Below are 26,239 nucleotides of genomic sequence, written 5' to 3' on the forward strand. Positions count from 1 at the left end.
ATGGAGTAGTTAGCATCTCCCATCCACTAACATGGAGTAGTTAGCATTTCCCATCCACTAGCATGGAGTAGTCAGCGTCTCCCATCCACTAGCATGGAGTTGTTAGCATCTCCCATCCACTAACATGGAGTAGTTAGCGTCTCCCATCCACTAACATGGAGTAGTTAGCATCTCCCATCCACTAACATGGAGTAGCTAGCATCTCCCATCCACTAACATGGAGTAGTTAGCATCTCCCATCCACTAAAATGGAGTAGTTAGCATCTCCCATCCACTAACATGGAGTAGCTAGCATCTCCCATCCACTAACATGGAGTAGTCAGCGTCTCCCATCCACTAACATGGAGTAGCTAGCATCTCCCATCCACTAGCATGGAGTTGTTAGCATGTCCCATCCACTAACATGGAGTAGTTAGCATCTCCCATCCACTAACATGGAGTTGTTAGCATCTCCCATCCACTAACATGAAGCTCTTAGCATCTGTCATCCACTAACATGGAATAGTTAACATCTCCCATCCACTAACATGGAGTAGTTAGCATCTCCCATCCACTAACATGGAGTAGTTAGCATGTCCCATCCACTAACATGGAGTAGTTAGCATCTCCCATCCACTAACATGGAGTAGTTAGCATCTCCCATCTACTAACATGGAGTAGTTAGCATCTCCCATCCACTAACAAGGAGTAGTTAGCTTTTGCCATCTGCTTTTGACAGTCACTGAATGAAGTCATTGAGTGTCAGAGTTTGATTGACAGCTGCTGTCAGCTGTGTAACTGCTCTGCATGTCCATATATGGTCATTTCAGTTAGAGTGGAGAGAGGAGAAAATCAAAGCTTCTGTTTGGGAAACAACTGCTCCTTGTTCCTTTGCTGTTTGGCAAAACTGAACAAAAAATATCACGTTTGATAGGAAAATTTGTTGTCTTTCAGTTGGTGAGGCTTTCAGAGCAGTCAGATGTTTAGTTTGGACCGCAGAGGCCTCAGTTTGTGAGAAGCGCGAGATTTTTCCCCATCCGGCTCCATTATAACTGAGAACAAAAAAAATGCAGAGCGCACACCTTTTCTTACCTGTGAAAACATACATATAACATGATATTTTCCCCACTTATGTTACATCATCTTGTTCGGGAGAACCTGCTGGAACTTTACGTGTGCTCGGTTTGTTGATAGGAGTCACGGTTTAGCCGCAGTCGCCACTTGTTCGAGGTGCTGAAAAAAGGCGACTTTTTTCCTTTTTCCCCCATTATAACGGATGAGGGCCGGAGAAAGGCAGGATTTGAGAATTACAACTTTGTACGCTAATAAAATCCACATCGTTAGACTTTTGACAAAGTTGTTCACAACTTTTGTAGAGAAATTTGTCCTCTTTCACGTCGCGTGACTCTTATGTCTGTATGACAAACGGTCTCGGAGGAGATAATTTTTTCGTGAGGAGTGATTTTGATCAAAATTTTACTTTGAAAGGGAAATAGCGGACTTCCTGTTGGATTTAGGTCAGGCGTTTCAGTGCGTGAAATGTAGATCTCGATGAGACGAACGCGTCAACATTGGTTTGATCTCTCTGCGACATTCCTGCGGGCCGTTGCGCCTATTTTACTGTTTCTAGGTGGCGCTAGAGAGCAGATGGGGTCAATTTTTCCATTTTATAAAATTTTTCGCCGGTCATGACGTGCGTACCAAATTTGGTGAGTTTTCGTGCATGTTTAGGGGGTCAAATTGGCGTTTATTTGGGCGTTAGTATAATAATAGAGAACGACGACGACAATAAACGAACGAATAACAATAGAGACCTTGCCCTACGGGCATGGTGGCCTGCGGCCACCATGCCCTCCGGGGCTCGGTCCCTAATAATATAGAACGAGAACGACAAACGAACGAAAAACAATAGAGACCTTGCCCTACGGGCAAGGTGGCCTGCGGCCACCTTGCCCTCCGGGGCTCGGTCCCTAATAATAATGTATGCAACTATACATAAAGTACACATTTAAATAAAGAACAAATGATATTGGGAATTATTTTAGAACTGATTTAATAAGAAAAGGATATTTGAAAACAAACCTAAATTTTCTTGCTTTTCATCAGATACTCTGCCATTTTTTCACTTTTGAGCTGTATGAAGCCAAAGATTTGCACAGTAGTAGAGGACTTTAACCTTATAGAGAAGCCCGAACCTTTTCATTTTTATTTATTAAGGTCTTTTTTTTCTGCATTTTTGTTTATTCATATATTTTGTGACGGCTGTTCAAGAAACAAAGGAAAGAAAAATCTTCAAAAAGACTCAAAACTGAAGCAGGGCGTGTGAAGCCCCTCTCTTCCTCCTCCTCCTCCTCCTGCAGTGAATTGTGCCCGGTGGGCACGGCGCATGCGCACTGTGAGGGGGGCGCATCAGCCCCGGACGCTCGGAGCGCACAGAGAGCAAAAAGCGCACAGAGCGCAGGAGGAGGGGACGGATCTCCACCGAGCATGGAAGGGAAAGCCTTTCAGCTGTCACACTGAGTCTCCAGAACTGGGAGGAAACACGCCGTCAAGGTAAACACGACAGACGTCCTGGTCTGCGTTCGGCCGCCGCGTCCGCTTCTGTCGGAGTTTTTGCGTCGCGCCGCGTGAAGCTGGAAAGATTTCAGATCCGCGTCCTGGTCTGAACTTTTTCCACCGAGGAGGGCTTGAAGTTTGTGCACAGCTGCATCGCGGAAATGAAAGAGAAGGGAGGCGTCAGAAGCAGTCCTTTTGGGGTTTTAGTTAAAAAAAAAAAAAAAAAAGTTAAAATGCGTCAAGCGTCTCTTGCTTGTTTGCGTAAAGTATTTTTTTCTTTCTTTTTTCTGCTTGAAGGCGGATGTTGTGTGAAAGGTGAAACCAAATGGGCCAACTTGTTGGAGTGCGTTGCCGTTTGGCGGTTGGACATTGTATCTTTTTCTCGGGGAACCACACCTAACCAGGACCGCCCGCTTATCTGAGGCAGGCCGTATCACACGCTACGAGTTTCTACTAAATCACTTTATAATGCTCCAAACTCCACTGTAAATGCTAGGAAACAGATCCAGCTGTGTTGACATGGGCGGAGGGCGTGGTTCGCACGCTTAGACTAAGAAGGTTGCGGGTTTGAGTCCTGGTGGTATTTGGTGACTGGCATGAATTTGTTTGTAGGCGTGACTGAGTGAGTGGCTATCATTTTCTAGGATCTGCAGTAAAGATGGACTTTAATAAAGCAGTGTAAGGTGGGTGGACTAGATAAAACTTTATTGATCCTTGGAGGTGTGTTCCTTTAGGAAATTAACCCACTTTATTGTTTTTTTATGTTTATCACTCCTCTTCAACACTGCTTTGTTTTTTGTTTTCTTGTTTTTTTGCCCTTGCTCGGTGATAAAAATCACCCATGAGTGTCTCATTTCTCTGCGGGTCTATTTTCTCTGTGACTGTAAAAGCGGACACTTTGGATATTTGATTTCACTTGTTTGGAATATGAACCCTTGCATGCAGAAAATGCATGGCTGGCCGGCCAGCACGGGGGCTGGGCTTCACACACCCTGCAGGCACTGCTTGGTTCATGAAACTGTCTGAGGAGGGAAACCGCTGCTGACCCAGACATGCATCAGCAGAAAGGAACAGCAACAAACAAACCACACGTCACTCTGAACATTGCCCTTAAAACCTGTGGATCTCATAACTCTGTCGCTCCTTATAGCTGCATGATCCGTCACGCCTCTCAGATTGCATTGCAATAAAACCGTCGTCCCTCCATGCTGTTGATCACAGAGGAAATCTGCTGTGCATTGCAATTTGTTGCCAAAAGTATTTGGTGTACAGATCACCTTCATGGCTGCAGATGTAAACAAATCAAAGTAAGATCCATGAAGAGATGGTGTGTGTGTTTCTCATGTAAAGGGGGTAAAATATTCATGGTAGCCATGTTGGGCAGAGCGTGCCCTGATAACACGCAGCAGAGCTAAAAACCTCTGCATGGATGGCTCTGTGTGTGTGTGTGTACGTGAGTGTGTGTGTGATTTCTGCAGCTGCATGTCTTCACTGTTTCAGTGGTGACGCGACCGTACTCAACCCATCGTCAGATCTTTGCTCATCATTGAAATATTTAATAGCATAAACACAATCTTTGCATTATTTCCAGTGAGTTCACAAAATTGATGCATTTATCTGTAAAAACACACAAAAAAAGTGTTTTAAATATTCACAAAATAGGTCTACTGAGTAAAATTTTGTTTTTTTTTATAATTAATACATTGTACTGTAGAACTGTAGTGATTTATTGATGTTTAGGAAATTTCAAGGAGAGCTGAAGTCAATTTAAAGGTCTTTTCTTGATTAAAAGTGTGGAAATGTGTGGGATTTTGGACAATTTTAAACCACTTTACATAAAATTTCATCACCTGAATCAGGGATTTTAAAAGGACAAGTCCTCCCCTTCAGCTACTCAACAACACCAGTATTTATTAAGCCTATTTCTAATTGTTTGCGGTCAGTAACATTCCATTAAACTGAGTTACACTCAGCTCAGCTGTGTTTTTAGAGCACATAGAGCTACAAACATAGAGCTGCTCATAAATTATTGCTTGAACTCAGAGTCGCCAACAATAAAATCATATAAAGCGAAATCAGGAGCAAAGTCTGCTGCTGTGTTGAAACCCGGGAGGTAAAGATGGGTTTGATCTCGATGCTCGAAGTATTCGGTAATACGAGGCCATCCGACAGCTGCAGGGGTCGTAGTCATACATTTATAGTGGCGTGCCTGGACTGGAGGGGTACACTTTAGATGTGAGTGTTCAGTTTATTACTTTATTGAAAGCAGTGATGGTGTGAAGCACAAAATGTGCAACACAGCATTTTCCTGAGTGCACAGATCTCTTTGCTGTCTCATAAGAAGCCGCAGTGAAGCACGATTTGGCCAAAAAACCTTTTAACTGGCGGCGACTGGCAAGACACCGAATCTCTCCCAGTGGAGATGGAGCATGCATGGCAGGTGTGTGTGTGTGTGAGACAGAGAGCGAGTGTGTGACTCAGAGTAAAAGCTGAAGCAGTTAGATGTGTTACAATCCCCCCCAGTGAGGTGAACCTTCTGTTATGTCATCAGATCAGACTTCCTACTTGGTGATGTGTTAGGAGAGCGTACCGCGCTGTGAGGATGCTGGTTCAAATCCAGGCTAGCGAGTATCTAAAGGTTAGTACTTGGATTAATTCTTTAAAAAAGGATAAGTGTAGTGCTTTTGGCTGTACTAGCAGGTACAAGTGTACGATACATGTAAATGTGGAAACGACAGAGAGCTGCAATCTGCAGACTCATGTTCAGGAAACTTTTATTTTTTTCTTTCACGGTGTGCCGTGAAGGGTGCGGTTCACAGCGAGCGGGCGGCCGCTCCCGGCCGGCGACGGCCTCCTTCTGCTCGGCTCCCCGCCTGACTGTCAGCCGGGTTTTGAAACAGGAAGAGTCTGACAATCAGAGGTAGCAGAGGAAGAGAGACGATGCTCGTGATCTGAGGCTCTGGCTGAGGTGACGGCGGGACTGCACCGAGACGAACTCTCTCTCACCCCCCCTCTTCCTCTCTCCCTCCGAAGCTCCAGTTCTGTCAAGTCGTCGGTGGCACTAATGACAGTTTACACTTCCCCGTCCTCGGCTCTGCTTAATTAAAGAGTCTGAGAGAGCTTTTGCTTGTTCGCCGCCTTCATTGTGCATCGGGAAACTTCACCATCTGTGCGCCACGTGCTGAATCCGGACATACACAGACACACACACACACACACACACACACACACACACACGCAGCCTCCTGATTTAACACTGACTTTCACATCTCTCTGATTGACATTGTGCACACATGTAGTGCTGCATAGTAAAGTTAACTCTGATGTGCTCATTGTGCAATGTATGGGAAGGTTGCATGCGTGCATGCAACCGGCTGAAAAGAGGCAGGGAGGGTTCATTTGTCTTTTATAAGCTGTCCGTGTCCATATAGGGAGTGTGCAGCTGCTGCCTTTTGTCTGTGGCACATGAATGTGCACACAGGTACAGAGATATGCATGTACGTGCATGCTTTCTCTCTTCACTTTCTCATATTAAACCAATTTTTTTCTCTCTCTTATTTTTTAGGGTCTAACAGCTGTTGGGATAAAGACGGACTGATTCCTGCAGCCCTGGCATCGGGACAAAGATTACAAACTGGGATCAGATCCGCCTTCATTGTGAAAAAAGAAGAAGAAATCTCCCTCTTGTGCGAAGCTCGGGCCTCCTCAGCTCTCAGGATCGCTTTAAAAGCTTCCAGATCTCCTCCAGCCACAAGTACCGCAACCCAGCGGCAGCTTCTCATGACTATTTAATCCTGTCTTAATGGATACTGATGTTTTATTCTAATTTATGATCGAGCCTCCAAGCCATTAACGCTTTATATTACATTTACATCTGTGCTGCCGCTGTGCTCCGGATAGAGTTTGCCAGTGCAATAGGTCACATCTGCCTTTTTAATTATTGACTCTTGAGGGGAAGAAGTTCAGTCTCGTGTCCCAGTCCTGCTTTGTTAAAATCTGCGAGCTCAGGATGGTGGACGAGCGCATCTGTGCCACGGGCATCGCTGCCAGGCTGAGGAGCCAGTGGGACCGGGATGAAGGTCTGGGGCAGAACCACAATGCCGTGAAGTTCCTGGGCCAGGACTACCAGTCGCTGAAATCCCAGACCCTCCGCAGCGGGAGGCTCTTCGAGGACAACCTGTTCCCCTGCGCCTCCTCGTCTTTGGGATTCAACGAGCTGGGCCCCCGGTCCTCCAAGACGCAGGGCGTCCGCTGGATGAGGCCCACGGTGAGAATCCCGGCACGGGGGGCGCCTCGCCTCGCCTCGCCTCGCCACGCCGCGGTCTCGTTATGAATGCGCGGAGCGCGGCCGTCCTCATCGCGGCCGCCTGGCTCTCGTTCCACATGCCGTGACGGGTCGCCGCCGAGCTTAAAAGCACCCGAGGTCGAGATCATCTACATGACTGCAGCCTCTTAGCTCCTCTCGCAGACCACGTGCATGAGAATATGTGTGTGTGTGTGTGTGTGTGTCTGCAGGCTCTGCTGCTTCCCGAGGTCTCGACTCTCCTAAAAAGTCAGACGCTCCATAATGCATGCCTCGCCGGCACCGCGGGATCTGTAATATTCAGGCTGGGTCACGGTGCTCGCTTCCCCCTTCTCCCAAAAAAAAAAAAAAAAAATCTGTGCCGTGTGTTTGGGTGAAAATGAGACTTCAGGCTTGTGTGTCTGTGTGTGTGAGAGAGAGGGAGAGGGATGCTTAGTGTTGCAGTGAATTCAACCGTGCGTCTGATGGTTTGTGTTTGTGGGGCACGAGAAGTAATGGAATATTTCTTTTTTTAGCCTCGTGGGGTTTCTCACGCTCGACACGGCGAGGCAGGAGAAACCAGACTCTGGCACGAAACTCCTTGGATTTCTTAAAACCTTAGATTTGCTGCCAATTTCAGTTAGTTTTCTACTGAAGATACATACACACCTTTTACTGTATATTACTGAAAATGTGCAAATATTTATAACTTAGAGAACCAGGGAAGCACTGACAGCTACTTGCTGATACTGAGAACCAATATAAGTACTTATTTTAGTCTGATACAAGTACTTGTATTTTATATTTAAAAAGCCTAATGCAAGAGCACAGTATGCAGGTTCAGAGGAATTATTCGCTACTGTCGTGGTGCCCATGTGCAGTGGCAGCGTTTTCAGAAAGTGTCGTTTTCGTCCGTCTACACGGCGACAAAACTGAAACCTTTTTAAAACATTGTGTTTTCAGTTTCCCAAGGCACCGTCGTTCTGTAAACGAACACCCAAAAAGTTAACATTTTTGCGTTTTTAGTTCAAATGTTGTTAATCGCTTTGAGATTGTCTATGATTCAGTTGTTCTGTCATTCATGCAGACTGTGAATCGCAGCTTGTTACAGTACTGCAAGACAAATGTACCGTGTTGTTAAAAAGGGGGGGAAAAAGTGTATCCACGGGCAAGAAACATGCTCATCTGCGTGTTTGTGTGCTTGACAGGAGATCTGCAAGCGGCCCGAGTTCATCGTGGATGGAGCTACTCGCACAGACATCTGTCAGGGAGCTCTGGGTAAGTCCCGCCGGGGGAGGTTCCAACTGTTGGAGTGTTACTACTGCATGATTCAGCTATTAGAGGAGAGGAGAGGAGAGGAGCTTCAACCCTCTGGCTTGGTTTGCTGACACAGAACCATTTAGATCAAACTCCTGCGTTATAGCTCCTGCAACAATGCCGTGTGCCGGCCTGAACGCGGCACAATGCACGTGGGATTATTGCGGTTTTATTTTTACTGGCTTACGCTCGGCAACAGTGAACACGGGCTTTGAAACGACAGCAGGAATTCTTCCTCCGCTGCAAGGCTGCGGTGTTTCCGGAGTGAGTCGTGTCCCATGTGTGATCCGTTCAGCGGGTTTTTGATTTTTTTGTTGTGTTCAGACTTTATTCGATCTGTGTCTAAACTGGATACATGCATTTCAAACAGACTCAATTTACGGCAATTTACGTGCTTTTTATTACATTGAAACATCAGCTGGAAGTTTTAACCCACTTCAGCGGGGGTGTCAAACATAAGGCATGTGGAAAAAAACTAGCCTGAAAGAGGCTCCAATCTGGCCGCCAAACATCAAATTTTCTTAGAAATTTTCACAAGATATGTCTTTAACAAATTTCCTCAGAGTAACTGAGGCAACGGAACACTGAGACCCAAGCTGAGAAATCTGTGGTGCCGCCATGAAAGCTAGCTGCCCCGCTGCTAGCAAGCTACCATCAAAGCTATGCTGTCAGGGTGAGTTTGTAAAAATATGCAGAATGCAACAGCTGCAGGAGAAGTATTTTAGACTTTTCACTGTATTTTGAACCAGGGAATTTAATTCAAATTGGCTTTAAAATTAGAATTTTACTTTAAGTTATGCTACATGCTAAAGAGTTTCAGTGCTCACACATCAGTGATGCTAGATGCTAAACATGATTAAAGTGTGACTAATACACACATTAACAGCACGTCTACAGTACTCAATGTGAACTTTTCTGAAACAAAAATACAAAAACAATGCGTTTTCATTTGAAATGCGGTGTAAACTGGGCCTTAAAGTGGATCTAAATGGCTTTCCAGTCCTGCTGTCACTGTCGAGGTCACCTTTGAATTTTCTGCATTCTTGTTCTTGGCATTTGGCCTTTTTGTTGATTTCGAGCGGCGCCCTCTGGTGGAATGAATGACGAACACTGCTGCCAGTGTGTTGGAAGTATGACGGCAGTGACCTTTACATTGCTTGAAGCGCTCGTGTCTCTTTCCCATGCTTGCATAGATTATAAATGAGGCTTTCTTCTGCAGCTTCCACAACAATGCTGCAGTGCCACATCTTGTCTTTGATCAAGGGTGTAGCTTTTTGGACGGTGTCGCAATCGCAAACAATCTGGAACCACAACGTGGTTGGTTTGCAAGCGTACAGAAACCCGCTTGTTTGGCTGCAACGTCAAACTGCTGGGCTCCTTTTAACCACACAACCATGAATACTAATACGGGTGAGAATGAAAAAGAAATCCGTGCATCAACTTTTCATGCAAAGAAACAATCCTGCATGAACTCAAGCTAAAGACAGCAGCCCAAAATAAAAGCGGGAAAAAAAAGCAGGTGACTGAGTGCGGCGAGCACTTCTTAAGTCCGAGGAGAGCGTGGATGTAAGTCATGAATAAGTAAACCTCCCCTCTCCCGCAGACGGCATGACCTTGAGCAATAGACTCAACCTCCACCTGCAGCTGGGATCCTGATTAATATTAGAGCATTAACCGTTAAAGATTCATACAAAGCTAAATTTGTTCTCTCCCTCGGGCTTGTGTTTGATGAGTTGTGAGATATTTATTCACTTCCTAGCACGCTACAGCGATGTGAAATCACTGCGTTTGATTAAGAAACGGTCCGGCCTCCTTGCATAAACTGGCGGTTCACCCTCGTCTTCCTGCTGCAGAGATGCCGATCGCCGAGATCGCTGGTTCGCACGCGACCCGGATTCTCCTTCAGCGAGCCGTCACGGCTGCATTAGCTCATTGTGAGACAGATGGAGATGGACAGCCTGAAGGAGAACGAAAGCGACTGCAGTTAACAGTCGATTCAGCAGTACAAGTAACAGTTTATTGCCGGCGTTGGTTCCAGCTCGACACAGAGCTCCATCTATAATTCATGCCTTGTTTCAGAAACGTTGAGACAGAAAAAAATAGCGTCTTTGTTTTACATCCAGCGAGCGCCATGATGGAGATTTTGGAGCTTTTCTGCTGATTGATGCACCGTTTGACTTAAACAATATATTACAGATTTATCTTATCTCAGTATCCTCATCCTCAGTTTATAATTTGGGGCAAGAGAAAGAGCACTGTTAATCTCAAAGCACAAAGATGCATGTAAATCAGTGAGCGACAACATGCTAACTCTGCTGATTCAGTTGCTGGTGGTGTTCACCTCCGGAGCCGATAATGTCTACTGTGTCTCAGACTCGGCGTAGCTCCTGCAAACCGTGACTCACGTTCAGCCTGATCTCCAGTCCTTTCCGACTCTTCTGACCCCTCCCATGTCCCAGAGCGAAAAGCTTGTGCAAACACATTTCCTGCCTCTTGCCTTTTACTGAGCCGTTACTGGGAGGATTCCAGCTTTATGAGTGTTTTCCCAAGAGCATTCCAGTTGTATAGGAGCGCAGCATGAATGAGTTGGACCAGAGGAGGGGTTTCCCGGTCCTGAAGGGTTTGGAAGTGGCCTTACTTTCAGTGGAGTTTGATGGCGACACATTAGGTTCAGGAGTTGTGGATCGGGAAGACCTTAAACCCTGCTGACTGAAGGATCTTAAGGATCAAGAATGTCCATCTCATCATTAAAAAAACAACAGTTGATATCATACAAAGGAAAGGAAGAGAAGTTGACTTGTTTTTCTTCTGATTCCGGGCTATTCTGTATGAAAGGCAGATTGTTCTTCATTAAAGCCAACTGTCTTCGATCCGGTGGTTCTGAATGACCAGCATACTTGAAGCCTCTCTTTTAATAGTACTGATCTTTCAGACCTGCGTTCCTGTAATCTGACTCTAGCCTTGTTTTCTTATTTGGTTGCTCCGACGCCTGGAGCAACTTTGGCAGCCTTTAATTTCCACATAAACAAATTTATTAAAACAACTCTTGGTCCTTAGCTAAAAATGTGAATAAGTTTCTCTGGTGATGCCTTTTATGTGGTGGTATCTAATACCTGGAAGAGTTCCTGAGACGGTTCCTAGTACCAGGAGGAAGTTCCCGTGATGGAACTGGTTACATGGAGGCGGTTCCTGTGGTGGTTTCTAGTACCTGAGGAGAGTTCCTGTCATAGTCTCTGTTACCTGGGAAGAGTTCCCATAATGGTTCTCGGCACTTGAGGAGTGATTGTTTCCGGTACTTGGTAAATATTCTTCTCATCAAAATGCAGTTTTAATCATTTGATTGAAATTTGATGTCTTTTCGAAGCTTTTCATGTTTGTTTGTATAAATTTGCAGCAGGATGTCAGGATAGTGCAGTGGCTAGTACTGTATAGTCACATGGAAAAGGTCCAGGTTTAAATCCAGACTCAGAACTTTCTGTATGAATCCAGCAGGTGGGTGTTGGATTCCGGTCTTGGAGGGCCGCCATCCCATCCTGCATGTCCTGAATGCCTCTCTGCTTCAGCACTCGTGGATCTAATGAGGTTCTAAAAAAGCCCAATAGCAAGCCCTTCATTCCAGTCCTCTCTGCGACTGGGTGAGACCTGGAACATGCAGGACGGTGTCCCCCCAGGACCAGGATTGGAGACCTGATCACTGCAGCATCCTCAAGACCTGCATGTTTCCATTCATTCTTTGCTCCAACACACCAGAATCTCATGAATCACTGCAGAAGATGAAGCATAGCTTGGTAGAAACTGCTCTATCCTCTTGGGATTGGCTGCTAAAGCCCTCTAATGTTTAGTTGACAGATCTGACTTGTTTCTGCAGGGGACTGCTGGCTCCTGGCCGCCATCGCCTCGCTCACCCTGAACGACGACCTCCTGCACAGAGTGGTTCCTCACGGGCAGAGCTTCAGGGACGGCTACTGTGGCATCTTTCACTTCCAGGTGAGGAAGTCTTCCCTTCTGCATCTGCGGTGGCTTAAAAATAGAACCACAGCAGACACATGAGAGACCGGCTGTATGGCAGCGGCAGGCCTGAAATAACGACGAGCGGTCTCAGGAGTCTTATTTCTTTATTTCTGTGTTTATCTTGATCTGAGGCTATTTCCTTTTATTTCTCCGGCTTGTTCGAGTCCAGAATAGCTCTTCATTTGACTAACTTTGTTCCATTTTTGTTTGGAACTTTATTCATAGCTACTGCAATTAATTTGATTTCAAAACGTAGATTAGAGAAGCACTGATAGCATTTTTTGAAAGGGCAATATGAGCTCTAACCTTTGATCACTTGCTGACGCCAAGTACCGATACTGCTATCAGATGTGACAGGGGAGCAAATAATTTATGTATTAATTATGTATGTATTCATTTTCATGAAGAAATCAACATGTTCCAGTAATCTGATGGATTTATTGGAACATTAAAACTTTCTCATAGTCGGTCGAGATCAGTCTGATGTGAAGATTCTTCACCAGAGGTAAAAAAAACAAAACAGGTTTTCTATTTTAAGCTCCTGTCAGACTGCGCTGAGTGAGAGAGCGGGTCCACACCCACTCAGGAGCCTCACCTGGTGGGACTCTGTGTTCAGCTACGCCCTGTGAGGACTGAGATATCAGCTGCTATCTGCGGCGGTCAAGGCGACGCTGCTGCCGGGGCTCGAACTGAAATCCCTCTTCCCATGACGCTCTCACCCACTTCTCCCCATCTTATCAGCTGGACTTTGCTTTGTGCGCTACACCCAAACACACACACACTCACTCACAGCTGCTGCACAGCGGCTCAGGTGTTTCCCTTTCACGCTGCAGGTGATTTGAACTCATGAGGACAGTTTTCCCCGGCTTGGAATGAGGTGGAAGTTTCCTACCGAGCTCTGATCCGAGCCTTTTTTAAACGTTATCTAGACGTTGACATGTTAGCCACCGAGACGGGATTACTACTGAAACAACACGGGCGCGTCTCGGCCGCCCTGTCAGGGAGGCGGAGCTCGAGCGTGTGCAGCCATCAGTGAAAAAGAGGAGATCTAGCTTTCTGAGTTTAAGAGCTGCAGTAGAACTTATTCCAAATAAGAACTTTTTTTTTTACCCCTTTTTTAAATTACAAGTGCTTGAAATAATTCATGCTGGTCTTTTCCTATTATTTTTTACAAAACTAAAAGAAATCAAAAATCGAGTTTTAAGTGAAAAAAAACTCGATATTTTGTCTTGAGCCACAATGCTGCAGCCCTGCCAATATGCAGACTACATCAGGAAACACTGATCCATGTTTTACAATATGAACGTCTTCAGGTTTCTTAGTGATTACTTATAAAAGCTTCATTTCTTTGACATTTGAAGTGAAAAATCCTCATGTTTCTGCATTTACACAGCAATCTTTTGGAAACTATGCTTGTTTACAGAAAAACACCGAATTTACAGCATGTATTTTACTCGGAAATGTTGTCGTGTGAAGAGGACGTTGTTGCTTCATTGCTTCTCTTTGCTTCCTGAAAGTAAGAGAGACAGCAGATAAACTCCTTCGTTGCCACCTTCCGTCGCACGGCATTAAATCGGCCGCTGTCTTTGATGCAGCGGTGCGGTTCTGCCAAGTCGACTGTCAGCCCGCCAAGAAGCAGCGAGACGGAGAGAGAGAGGAGGAGAGGGGGGAGAGGGGGGACTGGAGGAGAGGGGGTCGCATTCATCAAGGCCGAATCGTAAATGCAAAGGGAGTGACGGAGAATCTAGAACACGAACCGACACACAGGAAACATCCAGCCTCAATGCTCAGCCATGGAAGAGTTCGCACTGGAAACAGGCGTTCAATCATTCATTCTGAATTTCACTGTACACACACACACACACACACACACACACACACACACACACACACACACACACACAGCACTGCAGAGCTGACTCATCCGATACTGACGGATCGATAAAACACTGCACAGATCGTGTCTGCACTCGCCTGACTCGGTGACACACACACACACACCAGGATCTCTTGATCACTTTCAGACACACTGAGCTCCTGTAACACTCCATGATCTCCACTGAAGCGCCGTTTACCAAAGGTAAGTCATCAAGCGCCACGACTCACATTTAACATTATAAACCACACCGACCAAAGAGCACAATGAAAAATGAACACCGTTTGAAATGTTTTAAGTTTAAAAATCAGCATTCAAATCTTCAGTTTTCGCCGGATCAGCTATTTTTAACTGTTAAGCTCTTCAGTACGGAGGGATTGGGAATTTAGAGCAGCAGTTTACAGATGTAAACTAACATGAATGAGAGTGTAATTAGTTCACATATACGTGATTGTTTTCCGTTTAGCAAGCAGCTGCTCCAGTTTACTCGTCCTGTTGTCCAGTCGCCTGGACGTCTTTTCGTTTTGACAGCTTAGCGTCTGTTTCGCTGCCGATACGTGCAGCGTGAAGGCGAGTCTTCCAGGGATTCCCGTGTGTGTTTAGATCCTTTAAGCCTGAATGAGTCATCCCCAAAAATGTTATTACGAGTGTTGACTGTGGGAGTCCTAATTGGGTTAAGAATCGAGTGTGTGTGTGTGTGTGTGTTGTCTGCAGTCGGCCGTATTGTGACACAGCTCTTCCCAGAGGTGGATTGAGCTCTGCAGAGCGTGCTGATTCCATCCATCCATCACGTTAGGATGAAACTCATCCTGCAGACACATGGGCTAATTATAGATACACACACACACACACACATACACACACACACACACACACACACACACACACACACACTCCAGTTGTGGCATATTTTTATCTGCCAATTGTCAACCCTGCAGCTTCCTTCCGTTTGTGTCCGGCTGATACAGGGACTCTGACAGTGACGGATCTCCTTCATCAGACCGTCTTTCTGCCCTTCAGGCCTCGTTTTCCAGCGGCGTTTATTAAATTCCTGCTTGATGGTTTCAGCAGGACTGATCTCTTTTTCTCTACGCGCATAAACTCTAACAGCGCGGTTACTTATTAGGCATCTTTGGATGTTCAAGATATATTATCTCCTCCAGCTTCGTTGAACCATTTTTACCTGTTTTATCTATTTTTAGCTGGATCAGCTATTTCAGCTATAATGGATGCTTTTGTTTGTTTCTTATTCAAATTTATTCATAATTAGCTTCCTGATAGACGTGTCTATGTGAGCAGACGATTATGGTATGAAGGGATTAAGAGTTACGAGCAGATATATGTGTTAAATGAAGGAGGTGCATGTAGTTTTAGGAAAGCCATGACAGAGGAGGGAGCTGACCCCTGAGCTGAAGGCACATTTGGTCTTATTTAGGTGAAGTTTTCCCCCATTGGTGTTTCTATCTTGCAGCAGTTGGTTTTTCCTGCCCCCTGCTGGACATCTGCCACAGGGCCAAAGGCTCTGCCTCCTGAGCAATGCCTTGCTATTTACCCCCCCAGAGTCACACAGTGTTTTCCTGCTTCTTTCCATGATTTTTATATATTTAAAAAAAAATACTTTGTAAAATTCACATTTTAATCTACAATTTTTTAAATTTCTACATAAATTCCCATTTATTTACATACATTTGCATTTGTTTACATTTGAACTTTTACTTTATATGCAAATCTACATATGTAATATAAACATACACCATTCACAGTGCATAAACACATCTATTTTATTTACACATATAAGAATGACTCACATTTGTTGTTTACATTTATTCACATATACATACTTTTATATACATTTGTATGTATACAGCCTTTACATGCATGTATTTAGTTATTTACGTTTTATTACTCATATATTTACATCTACAGAAATTGTGTACACATTTATATCTATTTTCATGACGTACTTTACATTTTATTAACACTATACATTTTTACACATAATTATATATACTTCAAGTTTTCTCAAGTGAAATGGAATTTAGTGATTTAAAACATTACATACAAATTTACCTTTGTTTCTTTATATTTCACACACATAGTTGCATATTTACATTTTTACATCTAAACATTACAGACATCTACTATGTATTTCTTTTTGTTTCTAGTTTGACTAGTCATTCATTTATTCTTTTGTGCATATATATATATATATATATATATATATATATATATATATATATATATATATACACACACACGCACACACACACATCGGTGTGTGCATAGCAGCACATAGAGACTTTGTTGCTCTGATGCCGCGTTGGTCTCGTTTCTCAGATGAAATGTGGATATTTTTGTCTTTATGCGTTTGATTTCTTCTATAAATCTGTCGGCTGAAAGAAAACTCACTCTGATGGTGAGATACTTCTATTTTTATCCCCAGAAACCTGAAATCCATTTATGTGAAGCCGTGAATTAATGCATATTCTCAGTTTGAAGAAGCCTTATTTTTTGAGGAGCTTGGTTGATGACATGGTTGTCTTTGAATTGGAAGGTTGCTAGTTTGATTCTGCCCTGTGTCCTCCCAAACCAATATGAAACTATAAAACAGACATGAAAACTAGCATTTCTGCCATCATCGTTTTCAAAACTTTTCTTTAACGGTGTGTTTTGACTTGAAGCGCTGTCGAGCGTCGGTGGCTAAACGTTGCTTCGTTCTCTTTCTGCTGCGCCGCAGTTCTGGCAGTTCGGCGAGTGGGTGGATGTGGTGATCGACGACCGACTGCCGGTGAAGGACGGGAAGCTGCTGTTCGTCCACTCGGCCGAGGGGACGGAGTTCTGGAGCGCGCTGCTGGAGAAGGCCTACGCCAAGTAAGACTCGCCAATTCACCTCAAACCTCACCTCGGTTTGATCAAATAGTCCAGATATCAGGTCCTGTCAGCTGCTAAACCTGTTCAGATTAAACCACTTCAATCCAGAAGTGAACACATTATTCACACTGCTGCCTTTCTTTTGGTGCAATGCAAGTGTTTACTTGCAGCTGCTCTAGTTCCAACTAGTTTCATTTGACCCACTTTTACTTTTCCCAACAAAGTTCCAGAACATCAGACAGCACAGCTGAAGCAGATTACTTTTTTTTCTTCTTTTTTTCCCCCCCAGCTCGCATTTCACACGTTACATAAAGACGTCAGCTCGAGCTGATGCTGAAGTCTAAATTCAGCTCCTGTTACACTTCCACAGCAAATTAAGAGTCAGTAGGTTTCTTGAAGTGAGTTTCCAGGATTTGAATGGTGACGTCACGGTGGTGCAGTGGGTGTAGTCTTGACCTTGGGTTTTGGGGGACTTGGGGGTTTGAATCCCAATAGCAGCAGGAAGGATATCCGGCTCCGGCCTGCAGATGTGGTCGCAGCTGTAAATCTGCTTGGCTGTAAAAACCAGGCGCAGCCGCATTGTTCACAGAAGAGCGTCCGCCAGCTGAAGAGCGCTTCGTTACGCCGTTTCTGTGAGCTCAGAACGGGAACACCGTGTACCCTGGAGCTGCAGCAGCCTCACACACACACACACACACACACACTCACACACACACGCCTGACGGGTTCAAGTGAAAATATAAAAATGAGTCTTGAAAACGCTCGGTTTGTGTCTCCTCTGAAAATGTGAGCCGTTGTCGTGTGAACGGGGCCTGAAGCCGGCGCTCTCCGCTGTCGCAGGCTGAACGGCTGCTACGAGGCGCTGTCGGGAGGAAGCACGTCCGAGGGCTTCGAGGACTTCACCGGCGGCGTGACGGAGATGTACGAGCTGAGGAAGGCCCCGTCGGACCTCTTCAGCATCATTGGCCGAGCGATCGAGAGGGGATCGCTGCTCGGCTGCTCCATCGACGTCAGTACCGCCACGTCTGCGCATCAAAATAAAATACGCTCAAGTGTTTCAGCTTCCTAAATAGGATGATGTATTTAATAGTTGTGAGTGAAAATCGACTGTGCTGGTGTGGATGGGAACCAGGAGGGGGCAGTGAAGACGGGGGAATGGTCTGAAACAGGCAGGAGGACTGAAGTAGGTCTCTGGGGACAGCGGCTTACACTTCTGTTCAGTTTCCACTGTATAATTTTTGACCTCGTGAAAGTGTGGTCGGCAAGTGGCAGATGGACTTTAGATCAGTGATTCCCTTCCGGAGGGGGGCTCAACAAAATGCCATGGGGGTTGTGAAGCTCCGATTTATATTAAAGTGTGTAATTTATTCAAATTAAAAACAAAATAATACAATATTTCACAAAGTAAGCATAGAAAAAAATGGCCGACGTCAGTAAGGATTTGGCTGAAAACTAATCTGGAATGAAATAAATGAGAAATTAAATTGTAATGATCACAACATTGTGGAAGTATATATCACGTCACGTTGATAAGATTGTGAGGAAAATGGGTATAGCACTTTCTAATATTAGACGTTGTGCCTACTTCATGACAGATGCATCTGTCAAATATGTCACCCAGTCTTTAGTCTTATCGCATTTAGATTATTGCTCAGTCGTATGGTCGGGTACCACACAAAAAGATATTCAGAAGCTACAGGTTATGCAAACCAAAGCTGCACGTATGGTTCTCCGGTGCCCATTTTGAACACACATAAACTATATGCATCATAGTCTTTCTTGGCTATATGTGGAGAAAAGGTTACAGAAGAATCTTGTTATTTTTCTTCAGAATGTACGGATAAAAATGAAACCAAGGCCTCTCTTTGATAAAATTACATATGTTCATCAACGCCATAACCATCTGACCAGGCGCCATATGGCAAAACTTATATGGCTCCCGAAGGCTCAAACAGGGGCAATGCTGAGAACAATGATTTATAGGGCAGCTATTTTGTGGAACAATCTACCTTCGTCCGTAAGAAATGAGAACAACATAAAAAGGTTTAAAAACACGGTGGCTAAAATTTTTAAAACGTGACTTAATTGTTGGTGCACTTTTAATGTTGTTTGATGCTTTAATCGTTTTATTGTCTTTTTCACTCTATTTTAATTATGTATATGCATTCGCTTACCTATTTATCTGTATTCTACTGACTAATGCTTTTAGGTATTGCTTTTTATGATTGTTTACTCTATGTACTCCATTCACTATCTGTGACTCTGCTTATTGCGTACTATTACAATTTATGACTGTTTAATAGGTATGGACCCCAGGAAGATTAGATGTCACCCTGGTGGCAACTAATGGGGATCCATTCACATATAAATAAATAAATAAATATATAAGCAGTTGTAGCCATAAAATGAGTCTCCACTGGAGTTGCACTATATGTTTCACAAAAGTCTGACTGAGCTGAGATAAATTATAGATCATGTTTCCATGCATGTATGCATTTACAACCAGGGACACAAATCTACTAAAGGTCAATAAAGCCACTTGTGACAAGTCACAGCCGCTGAACATTTGATGGAATAAATCTCAAAGCAGAACACATTAACATCATCTGCATACGGGTTTATATTGATCTCAAGTCATATTTTTATCGCAGTACACTGTGAAAATGAGCTGCTCTTCATGACCCGTGTTGTCCCCTCTGACCTCCGGCTTCACCCTCCCCCACCTCAGATCTCCAGCTCGATGGACATGGAGGCCGTCACGTTCAAGAAGCTGGTGAAGGGACACGCGTACTCTGTGACCGCCGTGTACGAGGTGAGCCGGGGCGCCGGGAACTTCGGGACCTTCGGGACCGCCGCTCGACGACCATCGCATCTTCTGGCAGCTCAGGCCCCGTTTACACCTAAACCTTTCTCATTTTGCTTTATTGCGTTCTCACAGTCCGTTTTCCTTTTATGCTGTGGCTTAATAAAACTATAACTTTAGTGATTTAAAAAAAAAACATTAATGAACAATTAAACCATTTACATCAAACACACAATACGGAACAATCCTTTAAACACTCTTTAAACAAACCTTTACATTGTGTCTGGAGTTAATATTTTCCCACAAGGCACAAGCGGTCATTCAGTCCTCGTCAAAATGATCTGAGGAAGATTCCACTTGGTGTGTGTGTAATCTTTATCTTTCAGACATCAGTCAGCATATGGAAAAGGAACCAATAAGCTGCTTTAGTGCACATTTCCTTCATAAAAACTCCTTTTTTCCCTTCCTTAAAGGGTTAACATATGCGACGTGTGCCATATGTTACGTAACTTTTCAGACTTACACAACACATCTGTCCTGTAAAGTCGCTCATTCAGATCAGTTTTATGTGCGTGGATGTGTTTGAAATTTAATGTGAAGCTTTGAAAAATCCACATAAAGATCTGAAAGATTTTCTATTCAAACCTAGAAGTTAAAATGAAATTGCATTGAAAAAGAAAAGGATGTTTTCCAGTTATATATGGTGTAAAAGTCACAGTTTTTTAACCAACATGGACAGATGATGATAATACATTCTGTTTAAATGTGGAAATTTCAAAATGCTACAAATATACGCCAAGAAATAATTATAAAAGGTGTGTTTTTTTGTTTGTCTGTGCAGGTGGTGTACAGGGGAAACATGACCAAGCTGGTTCGCATCAGGAACCCGTGGGGGGAGGTGGAGTGGACCGGGCCCTGGAGCGACGAGTAAGACCCTCATCCGGTTCGCACCAAGTGGAGAACACAGCGCAGCTGAAACATACGCCTGGCTGGTTTTATATGAAAATTTAAAGCTAAATTACTCATGCTAAATATTGCTCAAAACTCTTAAAAAAATCCCAAAACGCCTGAGCGTTTTCAAAAAGGTGCATTTTGCAAGCACCGTTGCAAACAAGCACCCAATGCAAGTTCTGCATTTTCATATGAATTGGTTGCCGTGTAAACGGCTCTTCGTGGTATTTTCTTCACTCTGTGGTTCAACAAAAACAATTAAATCCCTGGTCTTTTGAAATGAACCTTTGTTTTGGATTTTGAAAAACAATTAAAATTCCTTGCATGCATTGGAAAACTGTTAAATTCGCCACTTCAGGTTCGAAGGCGTCTTGCAGAGAGAAAGAAGACGTTGGGGGAGGGGTTGTTCAGTGGGCTCCTGAGCAGGAACGGTGGTCCAGGATGGGGGGAGGGCGGGGCGACATTACATAAGGTCTGAAAAGTAAAACATGCCGGACGTGCTGCGTTATGTCACGGCTCTGCTGAGACTTGCTAACTCCTTTTCTCTCTCTTTGTGCTGCTTGTGCGCAAGATTTTACTCCATCAAACACATTTTTGGTTCAGAAAACTTGTTGAATTGCTTTTGAAGCAGGGAGACAGTTTAAGACTTTGGCCTTATTTTTACCTGTTTGAATCAGATTAAATTACATGAACATGCTGTTTTGTTTAGTTTATATTTAAGCACTGACAGCTGAGAAGTGAAACCCGGATCACAGAGGGGACTCTATGAGGCCGCGGCAGAGCTTTCTTCTTTGAAAGGAAACAGAAACGGCGTGAAAAGTAAACAATTGAAACGTTTTGTTAATATAAGCCGTTTCTTTGTCAAACTGCCAGCTCCAGAGAGTGGGACAGCGTCGACCGCGGGGTCAGAGGTCAGCTGCAAAACCGCAGCGAAGATGGTGAATTCTGGTGAGTTCTAACCGTGAGACTGATCCCCGCTCCCACGTTATTGGAAGGAGCGATCAAAACGAACGGAGCGGGTCTGTGTCCGCCCCCCAGGATGTCGTTCAGTGACTTCCTGCGCGAGTTCACGCGTCTGGAGATCTGCAACCTGACGGCGGACGCCCTGCAGAACAGCCAGCTGAAGAAGTGGAGCACCTCGCTGTACCAGGGCGAGTGGAGGCGGGGCAGCACCGCCGGAGGCTGCAGGAACTACCCGGGTACGGCGGCGGCTTGGCGGCGAACCGTCCGAATCAAACCCCTCACCGACGGCCCGCTCTCGTTCTCTTCTCCCCCCACCAGCGACCTTCTGGCTGAATCCCCAGTTCAAGCTGGCGCTGCAGCACCCGGACGCCCCCGGACAGAGGGACTGCACCTTCCTGGTGGCCCTCATGCAGAAGGACCGCAGGAAGAAGCGGCGGGAGGGGAAGGACATGGAGACCATCGGGTTCGCCGTCTACGAGGTCCGCAGGTCGTCCGGCGAGGCTCCCGAAACCTCCCGTCGCTTAGCGCTAACCATGACTTCTCTCTGCAGGTTCCCAATGAGGTATGAGCGTCTCCACCCCCCCTTTTCCTCCCTCTGACCCCCCCCCCCCCGCTAACCCCGAGCTCTGGCTGCAGTTCAAGGGGCGCTCGGGGGTCCACCTGAAGCGGGACTTCTTCCTCACGCACGCCTCCAGCGCGCGCTCCGAGCTCTTCATCAACCTGCGGGAGGTGAGCTCGCGGCTGCGGCTGCCGGCCGGCGAGTACATCATCGTGCCCTCCACCTTCGAGCCGCACAAGGAGGCCGACTTCGTGCTGCGGGTGTTCTCCGAGAAGCCCGCCAACTCCGAGTGAGCAGCCTGGGGGGGGGGGGGGGGGGGGGGGGGGGGGGGGGGGCGGGCGGCGAGACATCTGTGTTGACGTTTGCCGAGTGGCTAACGCTGGTTTCTTCTTTTTTTTCTTCTTCGTCCCTCAGGGAGCTCGACGACGACGTCATCGCAGAACCGCAGTCAGAGGTGAGACTGGCTAATCCCTTTTTTCATTTCTTTTTTTTTTTCCTTTCAAAAAAGTTGCGAAAGTTCAGAAAATGTTTTCCGTTTCCATGGAAACAGCAGAAACGCTAAAATCAATGTCAGGCAACTAGAGGGCGCTGTTCTATGCTTTTAGAATGAAAGCACACACACTGTGTTGCTGATTAAAACAATACAAGCCTGAGGTGAACTTCAAGGTTTCTGTGTTCCAGACCGTCCTGGACGAGAGTCAGATCGACGACGGATTCAAGAACCTGTTCAGGCAGCTGGCCGGAGCGGTGAGGGGAAAAACACACACGTTTCAGACTGATGTAGTGTGAACGGAGTGTTACCAGACTGTGTGTGTGTGTGTGCCAACAGGACATGGAGATCAGCGTGTTGGAGCTGCAGACCATCCTGAACAGGATCATCAGCAAACGTCAGTACCGGAGGAAGCATGAATTTATCGCTTGTTGACCTGATTTCGTCCATTTTTAAATGTTTTATTTTTTCTTTCTTTTTCCCCCCCGATGTGAGCAGATAAGGACCTGAAGACCGACGGCTTCTCGAAGGAAGCGTGCCGCAGCATGATCAACCTCATGGACGTATCCTTTAAAGAGACCCGACGGCCGGACTCTGCGACCTTTGGCCGTGTTCCTTAACCTCTTTACCCAGAACGACGGCAGCGGGAAACTGGGCCTGACCGAGTTCCACATCCTGTGGGAGAAGATCAAACGATACCTGGTGAGAGCCGCGATCAAACACCCGTATCGATTGTGCCTCGCTTACGTAAAAGCGTTGTTTGGTTTGACGGCCGGCCAGTTCTTCCAGCCGGATGGTCCGATGTCTGACCAGCTGCTTTCTCGTCCATCTTTCTTCTCAGACTATATTCAGGCAGTTCGATCTGGACAAATCGGGCACCATGAGCTCCTACGAGATGAGGATGGCTCTGGAGTCTGCAGGTACTGCTCCAACATGAAGGAAACCAACTGATGTTCGGTCTTTTTCTGAGAGCTAAACCGTCCTCCTGTGTGTTTCAGGGTTCAAGCTGACCAACCACCTCTTCCAGCTGATCATCCTTCGCTACACCGAGGCCGACATGTCCGTCGACTTCGACAACTTCGTCACGTGCCTGGTCCGGCTGGAGACCATGTTCAGTGAGTCGCCCTGCAGCTTCCTGTCACTGCCGTGTGTGTTCGATTCATTTCAAACCGCGTTGTGTCTTCCCACAGAGACCTTTCACAGCATGGACACGGATAAAGACGGGCAGATTTCGCTAAACTTCTTCCAGGTATGACCGGATACTCACGTACCTCCTCAGCGTCGCTGTGAATGATTCTGACCCTGCTTCCTCTGCCCTCAGTGGATCACCCTGACCATGTTTGCCTAGAGATGGCGGCTCTCCTCTGCGCCTCCAGGCCCGCCACTTGATTCTTCTCTTCTTCTATGTTTTTATTTTTTAATTTCTTTTTTGGATTAAGTGCCTTTGGTCCTCCAGCTGTCCCTCTCTCCTCTCCGACGCCCAAAACCTGTAAACTCCATCTTTACAGTGCCTGTACGGGAAACGCGTGCCAATCAGTTTACTCAGCGGAGATCGAAAACTATTGGTTGAATTGAAGGTTTCTTTTTATTCCAACCTGACTTTTTGATCAATGTAGCAATATGCAGTTCAGCTGGAAATTATAAAAACAAAACAAAGCACTGTCATCAGTTAAATAGACATATAAATTATACAAAAAAACACATAAATGAGGAAAATGTCTTTTTATATTTTGTGTCTGTTTAGATCTGTTGATATTTCAATCAGTTTTGTTCAATCATTAGGATTTTTTAACAATTAAACTGTCTACATGCTTATGATTTCCAGTTAAAACTATTCAGATTTGGTATTTTCTGACCACTGATCTGTCAGTAAGGTTTTTTTTTAATAGTCAGCAAAGAAATGTAAAAATCGTTGTGTGACTTTGGTTTAAAGTCATGCTGTTTTTCTTCATTTATTGGTCTTGGGTCTTAAAATGAACAGGAAATCAGCCCTGGATTGTAACTGCCTCCCCTGGTTTTCAGTGGAATTGCACTGAAAGCTGGACAATCTTCTTATTTTGGTGCCAGATATATAATAGTCTTTGATGAAAGATGCTGTCAAAGTCAAGAAATGTGCCAATGAAAACCTGCGAAACAGCATCAGAGCTGGAATATTGTGTTCCAGATTCGATCGATAATCTCTAAACTCAGTCTTCACACGTCAGGTGAAGCTGTTTAATTAAGTACAACTACATGTACAATGCTTGTTTATTGAATTACAAATGAAAGAACTGGAAGAAAAAAAATGGAAATGATCATTCTGAAAACCACACACACACTCACACACACACGTCATGAACATTAACAGTGGGAGAACAGAACAGAACCTGAAAAGAATCTTTGAAATGTTTTTGTTTGACGGCCTTCCGTTTACATCTCGTGCCGAACTTTCTTTCCAAGGGAACAAGATGTCACTTTTTTCTAATGAACCTTTATGCAAGACGGACGGATACGTTGTGTGCATGCAGTGTGAAACGTGACATTTTCTCTGCCTGCCTCTTTTTTCTACATTCAGAAATTTCACCTCACTTTTTTTTTTGGTATATTGCAGGAAATAATGTGTTGCAAGGTGATTTTTTTTTCTCTCTCAATAAGGAGTCGCTCTGCCAAATATCTGATCAGTCAGTGTCTTTTATACGTCGTGAAGGATCTGTCCTGGAAGCCGAAAGCCTCCGCCGGCGCCATCCAGACAGCGGAGCTCTTCAGTTTCTGCAGAGTAACGCTTATGTAACATTGTGTAATGTTTGCAGAGGTAATCGTCTGGGTCTCTCTGAACCCGCTCTTCATGCAATACGTTGGTTTGCCGCGCGGCTTTCCTCTGTAAATCCTTGACATAACACGCTCCGGAAAATAAACGTTGGGAGATTTTCATGAGACTTGGTGTCTTCAGATTTCTGTGTCTGTAATAGTCTTGATATTTTCACTTCATGGCTTCAGGATGGTGCAAAAATGTGATTTTGTGGAGAATTTCTGTCGTTTTTTCTCTCTCATTTTTGGTTTCTGCATAAATATTATCACGTTTGTGACCAGCTGGTGTTCAGAGTGTGAAACCGGTGCTTTAAACTAAAACTTTCAGTAAAAAAAAATAAATTCCAAACACTGAGAAGTGTTTTTTTAGTGTCTATAAGATGCACATATTTGCTTCGGCTCAAGTTTCAATCTGCAAGGATTCCACATTATTTACACCTCATTTGAATCTCAGTTCCAAACAACCGTGATTTGGTTTTTTTAATCATCCGAGGGTGTTTTAAATAAATTAATGGAGTAAATAGAAACAGATAATTCAAACACAGCTTTGAAACTTCACATTTTATCCAAAATGAATGGAATTTAATGCAGAAAATACGATGTAAGGTCATAATGTTACAGGTTCACTGGTTGCAAAGTAACACATTGTGGTCATTTATTGCTCAGGGATTATTCTTTAAAAAAGTATATTTTTAAGTTGTGAATCTGTCTCAAACATGGTTTTACTGTTAATAGATGAGCTGGGAGGAGATAAATTTAATGACAGGATGAATGTGCGGACCAGAAGTTTGTGT

General features: G+C 44.8%; 1 protein-coding gene across 1 annotated transcript; it reads left to right on the forward strand.

Moving 5' to 3' along the window:
- Positions 1-2,399: 2,399 nt before the first annotated feature.
- On the forward strand, positions 2,400-25,749 carry capn1 (calpain 1). The gene is made up of 22 exons (XM_030085677.1): positions 2,400-2,532; positions 6,101-6,802; positions 8,026-8,095; positions 12,003-12,121; positions 16,759-16,892; positions 17,733-17,901; positions 19,621-19,704; positions 20,537-20,622; positions 21,520-21,594; positions 21,685-21,845; positions 21,928-22,088; positions 22,160-22,171; positions 22,246-22,457; positions 22,583-22,622; positions 22,850-22,915; positions 22,998-23,055; positions 23,157-23,221; positions 23,292-23,360; positions 23,500-23,578; positions 23,657-23,773; positions 23,849-23,907; positions 23,980-25,749. The coding sequence occupies exons 2-22, from the start codon at positions 6,545-6,547 to the stop codon at positions 24,004-24,006; spliced, it is 2,121 nt and encodes a 706-aa protein (XP_029941537.1). The 5' UTR covers positions 2,400-2,532; positions 6,101-6,544; the 3' UTR covers positions 24,007-25,749.
- The last annotated feature ends 490 nt before the right edge of the window (positions 25,750-26,239 follow it).

This window comes from Salarias fasciatus, chromosome 3, assembly GCF_902148845.1.
Source record: "Salarias fasciatus chromosome 3, fSalaFa1.1, whole genome shotgun sequence".
NCBI lineage: Eukaryota > Metazoa > Chordata > Actinopteri > Blenniiformes > Blenniidae > Salarias > Salarias fasciatus.